The 18,297-nt window shown below is 49.4% G+C and overlaps 4 protein-coding genes across 4 annotated transcripts; 2 read left to right on the forward strand and 2 right to left on the reverse strand.

The window, feature by feature from the left end:
- Nucleotides 1-1,752: 1,752 nt before the first annotated feature.
- On the forward strand, nt 1,753-2,843 carry BKA67DRAFT_531737 (uncharacterized protein; the record flags this gene model as incomplete). The annotated part of the gene is made up of 3 exons (XM_046099422.1): nt 1,753-1,930; nt 1,991-2,204; nt 2,273-2,843. The coding sequence occupies 3 exons, from the start codon at nt 1,753-1,755 to the stop codon at nt 2,841-2,843; spliced, it is 963 nt and encodes a 320-aa protein (XP_045960702.1).
- A 6,626-nt stretch (nt 2,844-9,469) lies between these two features.
- BKA67DRAFT_552078 (CipA protein) lies at nt 9,470-10,938 on the reverse strand. Its single transcript, XM_046101802.1, has 4 exons — nt 10,700-10,938; nt 10,330-10,625; nt 10,015-10,222; nt 9,470-9,938 (listed from the first exon to the last, which is right to left on the reverse strand). Exons 1-4 carry the CDS (start codon nt 10,736-10,738, stop codon nt 9,519-9,521), a joined length of 963 nt encoding a protein of 320 aa, XP_045960703.1. The 5' UTR covers nt 10,739-10,938; the 3' UTR covers nt 9,470-9,518.
- A 448-nt stretch (nt 10,939-11,386) lies between these two features.
- On the reverse strand, nt 11,387-15,718 carry BKA67DRAFT_687910 (uncharacterized protein). The gene is made up of 2 exons (XM_046109060.1): nt 15,256-15,718; nt 11,387-15,202 (listed from the first exon to the last, which is right to left on the reverse strand). Exons 1-2 carry the CDS (start codon nt 15,524-15,526, stop codon nt 11,574-11,576), a joined length of 3,900 nt encoding a protein of 1,299 aa, XP_045960704.1. The 5' UTR covers nt 15,527-15,718; the 3' UTR covers nt 11,387-11,573.
- Nucleotides 15,719-16,304: 586 nt separating this feature from the next.
- Nucleotides 16,305-17,507, forward strand: BKA67DRAFT_590511 (4-hydroxybenzoate polyprenyl transferase; the record flags this gene model as incomplete). The annotated part of the gene is made up of 2 exons (XM_046104596.1): nt 16,305-16,412; nt 16,527-17,507. 2 exons carry the CDS (start codon nt 16,305-16,307, stop codon nt 17,505-17,507), a joined length of 1,089 nt encoding a protein of 362 aa, XP_045960705.1.
- Between the last annotated feature and the right edge of the window lie 790 nt (nt 17,508-18,297).

Below are 18,297 nucleotides of genomic sequence, written 5' to 3' on the forward strand. Positions count from 1 at the left end.
GGGGGTCTTCACAGTGATAATTGGAATTTCTTGGCTCTTCAATTGATGACCACACTCTGTGACTCAGCCCAGAGGCCAGTTCTGGAACCTTTCAGGAGGGAAATTTCGTACCCCTATTTCATTCATTTCTCTCTTTGCAGCAGATCACATCTGCAGTGTCACACTGGTGTACATCACTGACGGGGTGCAATGCCCATTACCCCTTAACCCACTAAGCTCTCAGTTTCAATTCTAGTGGCCGACGTAACAAAGTGACTACTCAAGGCAAGGCTGTTATCGATCTGGATGACTGATGTGTGGGCGTCAAATATCCATGTGAATCATTTCTTCTGCACCCAAGGAGAAGCGGCAGCATTACCAGCTGACTAGTCAGAACAGGGCTATCAGTGAAGACCTGTAGCTCGACGCAGTTATCTACATCTCCAGAGTTGCTTGTCATGCCTATCTGTCCCAATTTTTGTACTGATGACGTCAACAAATGCAAACTGGCAACCCAGAATAGTAGCTGCGATAGTCCGTGGACCAAACAGTCTAGACCAATGTTCCTACTAAGAATTCTATTTTGTTCGAAGCTTAGTCGTGATGGCCTAAGGGTATACATGACCGTTGAGCATCATTTGTGACATTCAGGGAATTAGGAGCATATTATATACTGAGAAATAGGGTCCTCAGTTCGTCATATCAATAGTATTCCTTTAGACAGCTGCAAATAGCCAGTACATATCCTAGACAAGTTGTTCTTGACAACCAGATTTGTAGCAAAACTAAGGGGAGGAAGCGGTCAGTCATGGCCTTAGCAGTAGTAATACTGAAAAACGGTCTAGCCTTGGTTGTTCAGCTAAGCTTTTTAGGTGCCACATGGTCGATATCAGGAGCGGGTATGCAATTACCGCACGAGCGTCGGCACTAGTATATGCCATTCCTTCTCGGAAAGCTAAATACCGTCGGATCGAGCGCTATCCGTGTGGGGATTGGGTATCTGGGGCAGCTATGCTTATTTTGCCAAGCCATGTCTGAGTTGGGACTACAACTCGCGCAACAACTATTGGAATTTGCTTCGCATTCATTGGTTGGGTGTTTGCCCCTGCAGTAGTAGTACTGCGAACGACCGTTTTGCTCGAGGCGCCGTTCATACGGCAATCTTGCTGCTTTTCGTTCTAGTGAAGCGTCAACGTCTAGACAGGCTAGGGGTGGTTACCACATCGAGCCCACACTACGGTAGCTGACCACTTGAGGTAAGCCTCTTAGTCAAGCTTGACGAAGAGAGAAGATCTTGTTTTGATTCGGTCAAGCCAAGGACATTCCATGTGGTGATGCTAAGGCCGACTTCCGCCCTGAAATCACAACGTCAGACACTAGAATCCTACCTGGATGAGGGAACCAGAACCTCCGGAATGTAGATCTCCTCTTCACTACCTCAGATACATACCAGCGCTAAGAAGCGACAGGTCTTTATCAAAATGAAGCCGGCTCTGGTCCTTCCCGGGCTTGGAGACCTGGCAGTACCAGAGGATCACCAGGCCTCAGTGCCGAACTAGTATAGCGTTCAGGAAGGCAATTTATTTTCTTGTAGCCTGGTGATCTAGTGGAATCTTGGGGGAGATGAAATGAGCGGTGCTCACGCCACTTGAGTATGCAGAAGACACTTAAGAGGCGTTGCTTGCTCTTTACTGTGACAGTCCCTCTGGCTATTCTTCTCTAGCAGTTCCTACAATCCATCGAAACAGCATCACAATCCAACTTCCTATCAACATGCGTTTCTCCAAGACTGCCATTGCGGCTGTTGCTGCTGCTAGCACCGCAAGTGCTCAGCGCCCTTCCAACACCTCGATCTGTGACTACTATACAACAGCATTGTTGAAGAACAACACCGCTGATAACCAGTACACTCTTCTGACACTTGTGGTAAACACTGTTGTCATTGGAAACTGTAGGGATCCCAGTATAATCCGCATCGTATGCCACAGATACTAATATTTTCTCTTCCCAGACACTCAACCCAACGTTGGAATCAAGGTTCCTGGAATTTTGGCTCCAGGAAAGATTAATGGCACTGATGTCAACCTCCTACCTTATTTCGATGGCGAACTTGCTTCCAGCAACCGTGGAGGTAGCTCAGGAGTGGCTATCAACTTCCTGGATGGTGGTGGCGCTGAACCCTTGATGAAGAACCTGCCCGCCAACGACGACACTTCCATGCAATAGTATGTCATAATGCCAATATCTCCTTGAGATTTCTCCGATCAACGTGCTAACCTGTGCTCGATAACAGCTTCCTTCTCACCCATCTTTACCAATTCTTCGGTTCCCTGCTCGGATGCTCTGAGCAAGGTATGCCCGGTTTCGATGCGTTCACCGGACACGCTTCGATGTACGAAGTCCACAAGTTCATGGACCTCAACCCTTACGAGTTGGCATACTTCATCGAGCAAGTCGCCATGTCCGCTGCCTCCTTCGGTGTTGCTGAGGATGACCTCACCGCTGTCGGCACGGCCTTGAACTCCCTCTTCGGCTACCGGTGCGCACCACCAACCACGGTCATCCCTTCCCAGGGTGCTGAGCTGCAATCTATCTGCATCGATGGTGCGTGCCCCGTCGCGGCAAACTCAACCTGCAGCTCGTACCAGCCCGTTGTCATTCCTACGAACAGCACTACGAACAGCACCGCCACTGCCCCTGGCTCCCAGGGCACGGCCACCTCCTCCCTGTCTGGATCGGGCTCATCCGCTACCGCAACTGGCTCGTCAACATCGGCCTCTGCCACTGTCTCGACGGCTGGTGCTATTGTCAATGGAATCAACTTGGCTGCTGTTGTAGGCGGAATCGCTGCTTTTTTGTTGTAATCGCCATGCAATAGCACTTTTGATAGCACGCGTTTCTGCTTGGAAATACACATGACGCATTGTTTAAGAGCGTAAGCAATGTACATAATTGATACCACGTTTTTTAATCACTATTAGCCTAATCATTTCAATTGTGTTATTACATTTATATTAATGATGTCGCTGGTCGCCAAAGGTGTTAGAGATTACCCAAAACTGAGTTGTGAGTAGTTTGCCTTTTGATTAACACTGGATTGTGTTTCGTAAGTTCATTTGCTTCTTTCTTTGTTCATAAGTGCCAGTTTAGTAAACTCGAAACCCACGTTGTCGGCCGTTCTGGAGAGCATGATCTCGATCTCGCTATGCATGCCTACGTGTGATAATTGGTTGGTTCGCTTATGTATAACTCCAGGCGCAGCAATGTTAGGAGGGCACATACGAAACCTCCCAAGAGTCTAGGACTAGCAGAGCGTACAGTAGCGCTTCATACTGTCGCTATGCGAATAACACCTTAGTCAACAATCTGCGAATTGGGTGGTGGTTTCGCGGGAAGGCCGGTAGTAATGTCACAAATTTTTGAGTGTGAAGGACAATTGGTAGACACCAGAGCTGCGCAGTGTTCAATATAGGTTGATACTATATAGACAGCACTCACTACAGTAAAAAGCAATCCAGTCTTCCAATCTGTCCCATCTGTTGCCCAGCACATTCTAGTCTGCAACATTGTCCAATACTTAGTCTTCCACCTTTTCTCATAAGATTCCCCCATCTGAATCTATGGTCATATTCACGGTTCTGTAATATAATTCCATTGGATAGTTTGGTAAGGAATGACTGTGCCAACATTTCTGTCTACACAGGAGAAAAGTCGGCCTTGCCAAGTAGTTTGCCTTGAAACGTTCTGACTTTCTCTGGTTGTCCATTTGGTCACTCATCAGAGCCTTGCAAGTTGTAAAATATGACGAGGCTCAACCTGTGGTAACAATGCTTAGTGAGGCTGTAATTACCGTAAGTATCCGGAACCCCCATGCAGTGTAGATGCCCATCGGAAATCCGCCCCGGTTAGCCGCGCTCTACGAAGGTTGACACCTCAAGATGACCTTGACTCAACAGGGCCATAAAGTCCGAGTCAATAATCGCACACATTCATGTGTCACAGCCACAATAATATTCCAAAGAAAATCATTTCATCGTCTACAGGCGCCCGAGCCATGACCGGGGTCAGTCTCTGGCCGCGATGCACTTCTCGGATTGCATTGCCCCCAATTTCTCCATTGTTTGCGCATAGAAAAGATGCATATCAGGGTGACCAGCCTTCGACGGGCCGAAACGTACGATGGCAGGTTGCGAGGAGCGGAGAGGCTAATCCCTTCAATCAGATCATCAGGTGCGAACAAGATTCGCATGTTGAAGATGGTGAACATGGGAGCGTGGGCATGCCAAGATGTCAAGGATGAGAGAAGTGCAAGCCCCGCCTGCCAGATTGGGATTGTTTTGGGGTCGGTTTGGTGTTTGGCTGCAACTCTCGTGATCCTGTAATTGGTTTATTGGCTCAACATGCATATAAACCCATAGAGAGTGGTGCACACCCACTACCTTGCTGTCAGTCTAGATTGGGCTCCGCCACGACAGGATTAGAACTATTGCACCATGTAAGAGAAGCTATTCCCGCATAGTCACCTTGCATGACTGTGCCAGTCGAATGCGTTCTGCCTGTTGCGGCAATGAATGCTCGCAGAAACTCTCCGCCTTCGCGGTATTCAATTGTCGATACACGTCTGATTATTTTGCACATAAGTTTGTATCAGCCGCCAAAAAAATGAACGATTGTCGGCCATTTTTGGAGGAGCGGTGGTGCGAATAGTTGCACAAGATGCATCGGGCGCCGACACGACAACGCGGGGGCCGAGGCGTCAGTTTCGCTCCGCTGGCGCAGAACGATTCCGATCTCCTCGGGCCGAACGACGACGTTTCACAAAGATGGGAGAATCTGACTGCAACTGATGATATTCGGACCCGTATTCACAGTATTTTCCGGAACACGGCGCCTATGGTGGAAGATGATGAAGATGACGGACTTCAACATGTTCGACCCAGAGGTCATAGTGCTGCTTATGCGCCGGTTGGCAACCTGGTTTCTGGTACAGTGGCGCAAGAGGCGAATATTGCAGAGCTTGCTGGTGCTCCAACCGAGTACTATGCGCCATATCCCCGTGCGCCGTCTGCGCTCAGCAAATTAAGCGATGCTCCAACAGAAACGACTGATTTGGGATCTACATACTCAGGATTCGAGCCTGGAGACAAGTATTTGCATTACGCGCCAAGAATCGCCAGTGTGCAGGTACGGGAAGAAAGCCCAGGCAGTCAGCCACCTGAACTGCCCGACTTCAAGCCATTTGTTCTACGGCGGATATTCCTTTCTGTACTTTTACTCATTGTGACGGTGTTGTTTGTGTTGATGATTGTGGCCATCCGGGTTCTACCAGATGACACACAAAGTCTTGCAACCGGCCTGATATCCCGAAACTCGTCAAAAGTCAAACCGCGATCTCTTGGAGTTGAGCCACAAGTATCATGGATCCCGCACCATATGAATATCCGCCAAAACGGCAATTCGACTGTGATGCCCAGCACCGTGTCCTCGGCGAGTGATCCCATAGAGTCACCGAGTTCCATTCCAAGCACTAGCAGCACGTCAACGTCCACGACTACAACGACGACCACCTCTTCAACGACAAGCACTTTATCAACAATGACCACTTCTTCTACCATAGCCCCTTCGTCAACAGTATTGTCTTCAACAAGCACCCGAGAGACGAGCAGCACGACGACAACGACAACGCCGTCGGATACACAGCCTCAAAAGCCGTCAAAGGGTAGCGATGTGCCGCCTTCAACTATACTTAGTGAGAGTACTGTTGTTAAGCCTACGTCTACTGCAGACACAAAGACGACGGCCACCACTGAGAAGGAACAACCAACGGACACCGGTCCTACTGCCACAGATCACAATTCACCACCTAGCGATGGTGGAAACAATTCCGGAGGCGAGAAGACCCGATCTCATGCCGGGGAACCACAACCAACAAAGAGTGCACCAATCACCACTGGTAGTAATCCAAGTTCCACGAGCGATCCGGCTCCTTCTGAGAACGACTCCTCGCTAACCACCACTGTCGTCACAACAGCTCAACAATCACAACCCAGTACAAGTGATGCCAAGCCGACAGGAGGTGAGAGCCAGACTAGTCCACCAGATGTATCAACAGTAACAACCTCAACTTACCAGATCCCGTCCAGTCAGGATAACCAACCACCGCCAGTATATACAACCAGTTCGAATGGGGAAGATGGCTCACCACATTTGACAACAGGGTTACCGCTAGTTACTTGTACGATTGACATCATACAAACTTATGTTCAGTGGTTCACTATACCAGCGGTTACAGTTAATCTTGGTCTGAGCGTTGGAAGAAGATATGCTGCTGTTGATGCCAGCCGTGTGCGTCGACAAGCTGCAGTATGCGATACGACGGTCACTATCACGCATGATTCCACGATCATGAGGACGACTGCATTGACTACTATCACGATTGGGTTAGGGAACGAGCAGCCTGGTCCGACCCCGACATCGACGATCAATTACTCGAGTGGCTCTGTACAAACTGAAATATACACGGTCCAAACAAGTGTTCCACTCACAGTTCCCACAACAAGTAGTGCTGTTGACGGCACATCTTCTACTTACGACCAGACTGTGCCCGACGATACGGCAACTGGGTCGCCGACCACCCCGGACCAAGGAATCACTTCGACTACGACGGTACAGATACCAGACGCCACATCTCAGCCTGGAGTATCGACTAATACTCAAGGAACTGGCACTCAAGCTACCAGTTCTCAGCTCATCACTCAGCCTTCTGACAACCAACCAACTGGTACTCAATTTACTGTGACTCAATACACCAATACTCAGCCATCAAGAACTGAACCGTCTAACGCCGAATCGAGTCGCCATGAAACAACTGGCACCCAAGCGACTGGAACTGAGCCCACTGATAGTCAGAGCAGCAACAATCAACCAGTCGGTAATCAACCTACTGACACTACGCCCAACAGTCAACCCACTAATGCTATACCTTCTGGTACAGCTCCAAGTTCGACGGCAACCAATGGAAAGTCCGCAACTGTCACAGGCCTCACGACGATTATCTATCCGACAGGATCGACTGTAATTAACAGCTATGCCCTGGATACTTCTCAAGCTGACATCCATTCGTCATTTTCGACTGCAACAGAACTTGTGATAACCACAGATATCAGTAGCTTCACTGAAATTAATACAGCACTAACGGCTGCCGCCAACTCAACCACTTTGGTCGATGATCCACCTCGTCTAGGGCCAAACACGAATGTAGCCACAGTCGGTGCAGTAAGTGCTTCATCGCGCAGTGGTATAGGCCAGCAGGGTCCGATAGAAACACATGAAGAGCCACCAGTCCCGTTCACGACAACAGCCTACGTTATTGAGAGCACAAATGTTGTACAAACAGTGGTATCAAAAGTCACGATTCCACCTAGCACAGCAGAAACTGATAATGCTTTGGCTGTGGGCGCTGTGTTTATGACATCGGTGGAAGTTACATCAGTGTTTTATGATACGCGACTAGCAACTCTGCAAGTACTTCATGGAGTAATGCCGAACTCGGATGACGGCCTCCAAGTGCTTATGGCTACAACTTTGACTGACGACTACGGACACCCTACTTCTACTATGACATTAACGAAGTATGGCTACTTAACCACTCAGACACTCACAGACAGCTTGGGATTCGCAACGTCTACCAAAATCAACAGTGTTCTAAAATATCCATCTGTAACTACCATAACAGACTCGAGTGGAAAGGTCAGGGTGAAGACATACTACAGTAAATTGACAACTGCGACACTAAGGAACAGCAATGGCGTAGCAACGACTACTCAAGTGCTGGAAATCACGGAAACACCAACTGTGGTCACTGAATTTGATGCCGCCGGACACGCAACGAAGACGATCACAAAAATGGTTCCCGACGGAACTTCAACTAGTGTTAGCTGGGTCACCGCCACAAAAGCGTCTAACGCATCGATGCAACAAGTTCATTACGACGCGCTCCCGATCTCGTCCTCAGGGTACTTCACGGGTATACTTCTACCAACTCTGCTGGCAATCGGGTTGGCGATTCCTATCCGCATTCTCGACCAGACTGTGAAGTTGTACCAGCCTTTCAGCGCAATGACTTGGTCGTATGGCGCCCGAACAGCGGACTCTCTCTACTTAAATACGACAGGTATTTGGGGCTTGATATCCGGCCTCACTTCGCCACGGAATGGGAACTGGCTTCTGGCGGTTACAGGACTCCTTGTCGTGGCAAACTCAGTGCTGATAGCTCTCAGTCCGGAGGCTTTTCAGGTTGCCGTACAAAAGTCGGGATGCACAACCTCAGATGACGGTGCCCTCTCAACTTGTCCTACATCGCTTGGTATCAGTTCAGGACCCGCAAAAGTTGTCGCATGCCTACTGTGTTTGATGGTCCCGCTTCTTGGTGTCGCATTATGGGGACTCTGGCGCCGTCGAACTGGTGTCAAAAATGACCAACCTTGGAGCATGTTCGAAATCAGCCAAATCACCAAAAACGGTGAGGTAATGCAGCTGGTGAGAAGCCTTGATCCCGGAGATGGTAGTATAACACGAAATGCTGCCATCACGTCTTTTGGAAAACGAAGATTTGTCCTCGGATACTGGCTGAAAAAGTCAGGCTGGAGATATGGAGTGAAAATCTCAAATGACCAAGGAGATTTCAACACAAAGAAAAAAAGATGTTCGCGGGGGACGCGATCACTAATGCCATTTTCGACTCTGAGCTGGACAGGGAGAGCTTCATTCTTGCTGCTATTACTAGGACTGCTACTAATGATATTGTTATACCACAACACCGGTGGAGGTTTTCAGAAATTTATGGATAGGGAGAACTTCGGGGGTCGATTCATACTAACGGGCCTTGGTGTTATTATCTCTTTGCTTTGGTGGACTTTCTTCTCGTGTAAGTACCCGGCTGCTATACTTCGTGCGGACAAAGAACTAATCATCGACATAGGCGTCGCATTCTTAAGTCCTTATCAAATGTATTTGCAGAAGAAGTCTATTGATAAGGCCGTTTACCTTAGCCCGCCATCTGACCCTTTCTCGGGGTTTTGGAGAGTCATCAGCGGCCAGCCCCACGATATCCATCTGGGAGTCGTCGCGTTTGCCGCGATTCTCTCGGAGCTTCTACCCTTATTTCTAGGCAACATCCCCACGAGATTTAATGATTCGGACAATATCAGCACAGTATGTGTATGGCTTGCGGTCAGCATTATTTGCGTCATGATCATAGCATTGGTGTGGTCGTTCTTGGTCACTTGGCCACCCATGCCAATCGACCCGAGCACAATTGCAGGTGCCATGTTTTATGCTATGCATGTGCCGAATTATAGGGATATAAAGTCGTTGAGCCTGACTGGTGCTAGATCTAGTCCTGTATAATAAAGAAGTAAAACTAGGGCATAAGGGAACAACATTATGCATTATGACAGATATAGAAACAATAACAAAATATTCAGTATAAATACTGCCGAGATGATACAAAATTTATCTCAAGGCAGTCCAAATCGGAATCATGGATAAGTAGCACCCGAATCGATCCTCTGTATGGCTAACTTTGTGAAATCATCAAGACTTTCCTCTTCCAATCCTAGTGCCTCATTGTCAAGGCCTCTCTTCGCTTCGTAGTTGCCTGAGCCATCTTTGAAGAAGGCTCGCGAATATAATAGCTTGCCAAACCCAGCCAGATCACCCCCTTCGAACTGCTTTTTACCTTCGGCGAATCGCTTGGTTGAGTCTTCGTAATCGACCGTCCAATCCTCCAGCTTTGTGCCAGTGACGCGCAGAACGGAGTCGAACATATCTTTTTGGCTGATACAAAAGGATGCCGTGTAGATGAGTTTATTTCTATACTGGGACAAGCTGGTACCGGATGAGGCTTCGAGGGGCAACGAAAGGAGATTTGCAACTGCCTTGCCGCTCTGGGGTAGTGTCTATATATGTGTCCAGCATGTAAGTCACGAATGTCCCAACGTAAGCAAACAGGTGTAAATAAAACGCATCACTCACAATGACATTGATCTTTGTCTCGCCGTCATCGTAGAAAGTCCACTTCCGATTCTTGTAGTCCATGCCAAATCCCCAAGGGGCACAGAGGCTTATCTCGTACCAGAAGCTCGTGACCATGCCGATCCAGGCACTTCTGCCAGAGCCCTCGATCTGCTTCCTAGCGGCACGCTGGGCGAGGCCGAGAAGGACGTCGCTTCCGAGGTTCTCACTGTAGATGCGTCAGATCTAGGAACTCACGATTGTCAAGCCGACATTCTTCGACAATAGATGCTTATGCCATCGTCGTTTCGGGCCAAATGGGAATGGTACACTTACTCGGCGTCGTCAACACCCCAGAAGTTTGGCAATACGAACGGTACTCCTGCTTCAGCCGCCGCCTGCAATAACTTGCCCTGTGTATCCTGTGGTGCCGTGACAGCCAGGGTGATGACGAGGACATCTTGGTCTCTGAGCGCGTCGACCAAGGTTGTGGGATCGTCATAATTGACTTTTGCGACTCTCACACCAGCTGGGATCTTCGAGGTGCTGTCCTCTCTGGTGACAGCTGTCACTTCATGTTTTCCCGTCTTAAGTAGCGATGCGACGATGTGCTTGCCCACTGTGCCGGTGGCCTATTGCGGAGCCGCACCGGTCAGCAGATTCTCGGGTATACAGTGGTCATTCGTGAACGGAGTGGAAGGCTTACACCAATGATAGCTACTCTTTTAGTAAACTTCTGTGTCATATTGTAGGGCGATGAGTCGTGTTGATACGTCTTAAGGTCCGAAGAGGCTTGTTTTCAAGCTGCCCAGTGATAGTAATTATCGATTCTTGGTGACTGACACTTGGAGCTGGAATCAGTACGAGCACAACCGTATCTTGATAGTTGGCCCGTCAGATTACCAATAGAAGGAAATTGGAACTTAGAATCCTATCATTCTGGAGACTACGGACTTGTATCAAAGGCACCGTGGGAGGGTGTTCTGGCGGGTTTAAGTACCAGGAGAGACCGGCGCGGAGCTAAGGTAACGGGGTTAAAGTCTTTCCTGGTTGGACCATGTCGACGTAGTTTCTCACTTCAATTCAGGTTCGCATTATTAATCCTTATAATTATTTCGGCTTCGTCTTGCGGTCGGCGTTAATTTTAGAGTATGTAAGGTATTTGGCCTTGACCAAGTGTGCTGCAACTTCCTAGGTGGACGTTTTATACAAGCTAGAAACTGGTTGTTAGTGGTCTTTCACTGACGCTTACGCAGATGCACCGGAAGTCTAGACGTGCAATATGGGATTAAATGTATGGTTAGCTCATGCGGTAACTTGGAATTATGTGTGTATGAAGGTCACGGTTCAGCAGTTCACAATATAGACGGACTTAAAATGGTACTCTACAAGTCCATATGCATTCCATGAATTTAATTACATACTGACTTCACAAAGATCGAACTATTATGGGTATCTAGCCTATGCTGCCAAAACATGACTCCAATTCCTATAGCAGACCATGTCGGGGGAGGCAACCTTTCAGTGCCTTCATAGTATCTGATGAACAAAGCCATGCTCATTTTGCAGCAGATGGGCGATCAGCCATGGCCGCGGCCACGGCCTTTAGGACGGCCTCTACCTACTCCTCGGCCCCTGCCTCTTCCTCTGGAAACAGTGAATGTAGGCTTCGCAGGTATGCCATCTTCGTCATCATCATCAAAAACACTGTCACTTTCGGACGAGCTAAAGCTATCATCTGACTCTTCCATCCTTACAACAGTGAATCCAGTCGCGTTTCTGACTGGTCTGCGTGCGGCTTCTTTATCATGGTCTGAAGATTCATCAGAAGAGGATCCTTCGGGAGCAGCCTGGGACTTGTTATCTCGTATATGCTTTCGATCACGCAGTCCGCTAGATACAGACGCTGCCGCACCACTCACAGGCTTCGGAGGTGCCTTTATCAGTTCATTTGCCGTAGTTGTTGCGGACGACGAATTGCCAGAGAGGCTTGGACGGCCACCAGTTTTGCCCATCTTGAATCCCCTCTTCCGCGCCGCCATTTTCTCTGCCATAGACATCATTCTTGGCGCAGCTGGTAGAGTCATCGGTTCAGCCTCGACCTCTACAGCTGTAGCAGGCATAGACTTCCTGCCCGGTGGACGTCCTCTTCGCTTCATTGATGGGACAGTTAAGGATGGGTCCGGAACCTGCACCTTACCGTTATCACCCCCACGCATTAGAGCAGCCCCCAGCTCGGCCTCGAGACCGTCGACTTCCACAGCGGCACCATTTGAAGTTGTTGGGACAACATCCATTGCTGTATCTTCGCCGTCATGGGTACTGTCTCCATTTGACTCCCTTGGTGGCCTGGCATCAGATAGCCGCCCCCGTCTAGGGGCCACGACTGTTGACTCCGGTGCAACAGCCGGGGCCCACGGTCGTGGAAGTGCTGGCGGTCGGCCCGGGCCACGCTTTTTGGCTTGCTGTGATGCTCGTGAATATGACATTCCGTCTTGGTGTGTGAGGGTACGTATGGCCTCTGCGGCCAAGTCGACGGGGTTGTTGGTTGCGCTGGGCTCATTCTCGGTACCAACGAGCTTGACCAAATCAACAGGAACTATGTCTTCCGGGTCCTCGCCAACATCTTCGGCTTCTACATATGATTGTGCTGGCTTAGCATGCCGCAGCTGCGGTCGAAGCGGATCTCTTGGCAATTGTGTTCGGACGGGCTTTTGTTTGGGCTTCTCTACTGTGCCGGGCTGTTCGCTGCGAGCCTCATGAGCGGTGTGTCCTTCGGCAGAACTGACCTCGGGACGCGTAGACGTCGCTCTTTGGCTGCCGCTCGGGTCTCCTAGTGTGCCTAATAAAGCAGGATCCAGATTGACAAGCTGATCAATGTTGCCTGTCTTCAGCTTCTTACGGTGATGGCTCCTCGGACCTTGAAAGTCAGGATCATCATTTGTTTCCAGTCTGGCTTTGCGTTTGGCCATCCGAAGCGTTTTCTTGACGAACTCGGATACCTCGGGCTCATTCTCAAGGGCTTCGGCTGAAGGCATTTGAAAAGCGTCGAACAGAATCGGATCTGCGCTGTTCTCCTGATCGTAGAAGCCCATACCCATCATACGGCCACCTGTTGAGGGACTAGGATACGTCGGGTCAGGATATGCTGAGTTCCCTTCGACATTCTGGTGACCCATATCAGCCATTTGTACCTGATGGTCATTAGCGTCTCCATTAACAGGTGTGAAGCCGTGAGAATTTTCGCCGCTCGTTACAGAAGCTTGCAGCGCTGAATCCATATCGCGTGGCGCATCGTCCGCAGCGTCGAGCGCCACCAGAGGATCCCTCGCCTTCTCCGCATCTGCTTGTTCCTTCAATCTCAACATTCTTTTCGTATTTGCGCCACGCGTCTCTTCACCAGCCCCTTTAAGCCATCCCAGATTGTGAATACGGAAGTCTACAATTGACTCAACGCTCCGGTCATCTGCCACTTTCCGTGTATCATGTCCAAGAAGTGTCGACTTTGGCACGTACGGTTTCGTGTTTCCTGTTCGTTTGCACGAGCCACAGTTGCAAATTCCAAGGCATCTTGGACATTGCCAATTTTCTTGCTCCATGGCAGCCTGCGGCATAGTATCGAACGCCCTGAACAGAACTCCGTAGCAATATGCCTCTTGGCACGTGGTACAGTAGTTTAACCGGTAGGTGTAATCTTTGTGGCAGCAGACATGGCAGCGATATGTATCGCCCTTCTTTGGTTTGCGTGACGGTTTCTTCTTCTTCCTGATACGGCCCTCGTCATCTACTTCTGGTTCTGCCTCAGATTCTTGGGGCGTGTCGTTAACGGCTGGCTTCGTGATATCATTCCATGGCCTGCGTCTCAATTGTTCTTGGCAGATCTGTGCAACACACTTCTTTCCGGTCTTTTTGCGGGCAAGCTCCAGTGGTTGTGGAGAATACTCCAGATCTACAAAACCGTCCTGCTTGATGACCATAGCACGCCACATCTCATGCTTGTCTACAAGATCAGACCATTGCCATTGCTCACACCATTGGAGCCCAGAGACACAGACACACGAGCGACCCATCGCATAGCATTCCATACAAACATCGTATGTGTCCTCGTCTCCGTTGATTAGTTGTCGGACGCAGCATTTGCACGTCAAGAAACGGTTGAAGATGTTGGATCTGCAGTAAGAACATGTGATGTTTGAATCGAACTCAATAAACTCAGTTCCAACTTGCTTGTAACCAAACATTTCATCGACGAGTACTTCGGTGAAGAGACCAAAGAGGCGTCGAAAATCACCAGCGATTTGTTTCAAGCGGGGTGAGTTGGCCAATTCCCGTCCCAAGCCCAAAAGACTCGATTCTGCGCTGTCCTCTGCGCTCTGTAGCTCTTTGTAGTACTTTTCCAGGGCATAATATACGGTGGCCTTTGTTTTGTATTGCTCATCTCGACAGACAAGTCTGGATCTCGGCAACGCTTCGTGTAACGCAAGGTCCAAAGTCTCGGGAGTTACACGGTTCCAGGCTACTTTCATTGTCCGTGTGCCCCGGTTCCAGACTTGATGCGGTGCAAGTGGGGGAATGAGAATGAAGTCTCCCACTTTTTGTTCTACCACGTATACTGGGAAATTGGCTTTCTTCCAAGCATTGATTTGAGCGAAATGCTTCTCGATTTCAACGTCGTGGCCGAGCATAGATAGAAAATATTCGCGAACAACTTCACGATCTTTGGTCTCGGTCATGAACCAGACGGAGCTTCCAGGCTTGTTACCATCTTCGCTGCCCGAAGCCTCCACCATGATGTTCTGTCCCAAGGTGGCACACATCTCCTTGTGTGCTGGAGTGTACGTGCCCTCATGCCCGATGTAACACATGAGGTTTTGTGCACGCATCTCTTCTGGCAAGCAGCTCATCAGATCGCCGGCAACCGCAGCGCTGGATTCGGATGCGCCAAAGATGTCATCGTCTGGGCGCACGTCAGCGCCGTTGTTCTCGCTGACATTTTCGTTCATGTAGAGGACGTTTGGTGGAATAATCTTGCGCAAGTGTTCGAACCATTCAGGAGGACAGTCGATATCTTTGAGGTATAGCCGCTGACGACGTTCATCACGGAAATTCGTAGGACTCCACTGATTAGTGAGTTGTCGCATTGATCGGAGGTAATGACCCATGGTCATGGGTATGTCCGATTGTGTACAAAGATCGCGGACGTTCTCCTCTGGAACATGGTCAGTCTGCAGTCACAACAACACCTTCTGAGCCAGAACTGACGCTTCTTGTTGTACGTTTGCTCGAGCCATTTTGCACTAAAGATGGATTCAGGGAGAAGTCGGTTCCAGCCTTCAATGACCAGCGGTCGTCCGCCTTCTATTACATGGAGCTGGACTAGCTTCTCGAAACCAGTCGATCCGAGCCTCCTGATCTGTGGCAGAGATATACGGACGACCCAGTCGAAGTTGGGGGAGCCATCGACGAGAGCGTGAAGATCCAGATCTGGCGGGATTGGATCAAACTTGGCCTGCGGATGCATTGCCGTCGGCATCTTGATGACTTGGTTATGACAGTCAGTAGGCTCGGTCGATCGATCCGTGCGCGCCGCGAAAGGGAATTTACGAGATCCATCAATCTCGCGGTTGGTGAATGCCGGCGCGTGTATTCACATTCACGCTCTTTGGTCAAGTTTCGCGTCGCGGGGCAAATGTCATTTTAGTAATCGACAGTTCTAAAATGTATATTCATCCAAGTAGTAGCTACTGCTTTCACCGCTCAAAATACCTTGCTTGCTGCAAGGCAATCACAGCTCCAGCAGGGTTGCGCGAAGTGATTGAAAGGCAATCAGAGTGGCGTGAAGCTGTACAGATTCAAGGTACTTGTTGCAAAGGAAGCTCAAGTTGCAATCGATAGAGTCGAAGCTCTTACGTTAGAAGCTCAACGCACGGGCCAGTCAACCCCAGAGTCGAGAACCGGATGAAAGAAGAGATTAACCATGAGGAAAACAACCACCTTTCAATTCGGTCATGTCGACAATTTCTGCTTCCCGATATATTAAAATGAGCTGTGAGTCTGTCCAAGCTAGTTATTTGCGCTTGGGATTGGTCAAGATGGTATCATAGACGGTGTCATTCATCTCGGATGTCGCCAAAAATTTATACAGCACGGTCGGGAAGCACGGTAGATTTTCCATGGTGGAATCCCTCTTCTTCCAATAAGCCAGCATAAAACAATCCCATGGGTTTCATAAAACCGCTTCCTTCGATAAATACTGACATATCATCGTAGTGTGACAACGTGGAAGGTCTTGAGTTGATTGACTTGCCATCATGCTACGGATTTCTAGGTGGCCCACCTGCAGGGCCAATCTGCAGACCCCCCTGAGATGCCTCAAGCAACCAGCATACAGCTGGCGATCCGTCCAGACATCAACACTGGTACGGCCGGTAAACTGCAAAAGACTGGCCGTCTCACCACCTCGTCACATCGTTCCTTTCCACAGTTCACCTCAGCATCTCGCCACGACTATCGAGTCACCATCATCACCCCAGATAGAGCAACCATACTCACCTCCCATTACCGGTCTGCTCTCACGGATTCCCTCATCATGGGTCCCGTACGCCGAGCTCATACGCCTTGACAAGCCCGTAGGCACTTACTATCTCTTCTTCCCATGCCTCTTCAGCACTTTATTAGCGGCGCCAATGGCAGCCCCCATGACATCTCCCCTAACCGTCCTCGGTACGACAGCACTATTCTTCTCGGGTGCCTTGATCATGCGTGGAGCAGGTTGCAGCATCAACGATCTTTGGGACCGCAATCTAGACCCTCATGTTACGAGGACTCGGCATCGCCCAATCGCCAGGGGCGCGATCACTCCTTTCAAGGCCCTCACATATACAGGCGCCCAACTCCTGACGGGACTTGCGATTCTTCTACAGTTTCCCGCCAGCTGTTTCTTCTACGCCGTTCCCAGTCTGATATTCGTGGCGAGCTATCCTCTGGCAAAGCGCATAACATATTATCCGCAAGCCATGCTCGGTCTCACCTTCTCCTGGGGCGCCATCATGGGCTTCCCAGCCCTGGGAGTGGACCTGCTTTCGAACAGCGCCGCACTGACCGCCGCGGCGTTCCTGTACGGCAGCAATGTGGCCTGGACGATCTTGTACGACATGATCTACGCGCACATGGATATCAAGGATGATGTCAAGGCGGGGATCAAGAGCATTGCGCTCAAGCACGATGCCGAGACGAAGCAAGTCCTGACTGGTCTGGCTGCTGTGCAGATCGGACTCCTTGGCGCTGCGGGATGGGCTGCCGGTGCCGGGCCATTGTTCTTTGCGGGTAGCTGTGGAGGAGCTGCGTTGACTTTGGGATACATGATCAAGAAGGTCAACCTCAAAGACGTCAAAAACTGTTGGTGGTGGTTTCGCAACGGTTGCTGGATGACTGGAGGTGTTATCAGCTTGGGTATGGGTGCCGATTACCTGTCAAAGTATATAAAAGACGAAGACAAGGAGGAGAAGTCATAAAGCCAAGAGTAAGCTACAATGGGGGTCTCAAAGACCCTGTACCTGTTGTAAGACGTGTAAAATACTGTATCTGACAGATCGATGTACGACCACAAATTTTAAGTTCTCGATCCTATGCATAAGATTTGATGTGTTTGTTTCAATACGATACCGCTCGTACATGGACATCATTTCCACCACTTGCCTAAAGGCCCGGACACTTGTCTGACTGGAGTGACACTTGTTTCTTGAAATACTAACCTGCATCTTCCATTCTTCTCACCTTTGCTGTGAGCATCTTGTCTGTCATTTGTTTCCATCTTTTCAGCCTGATTTCATATGACAGTATGCGAAATGCAAAGGGGGAGGTGAATTTGTTGTGTTGGAATGTTTGGGTAGGCATGTCCTGGCCTTCCATGGCCAAAACACTCAGAGCATTGTACAAACCAAAGATCTTGTGGTTGCCTTCAGATACCAGCTCGAAGAATGCTGTTGTAAAATACAGCACAGCTTGGACGATTAGTTTTGTCACAAACGATAATATCAGGCCCACGAATCGATTGCTGTCATTTTCTTAGCAGAGTGCGCTTCCAACAGAGTGTTCGGCGTCGACGTCAGGGATGAGCTTCAGGCCACGAAGATATGCGTTCTTTGAGTTTCAACGAACGAGCACAACGCATTCGATTCCGTGGGTAATCTGCGATTCTCACATCAGAGAACTGCGATTAAAGTTTCCGAAGTTGTTTTCTTCAATGACTCAGAAGGACGCCTACCTGAAGTATCCTTACATCGTCCTTGAAATACTTCGTGG

Source organism: Truncatella angustata (genome assembly GCF_020726525.1).
Source record: "Truncatella angustata strain MPI-SDFR-AT-0073 chromosome Unknown BKA67scaffold_2, whole genome shotgun sequence".
Classification (NCBI taxonomy): Eukaryota; Fungi; Ascomycota; class Sordariomycetes; order Amphisphaeriales; family Sporocadaceae; genus Truncatella; species Truncatella angustata.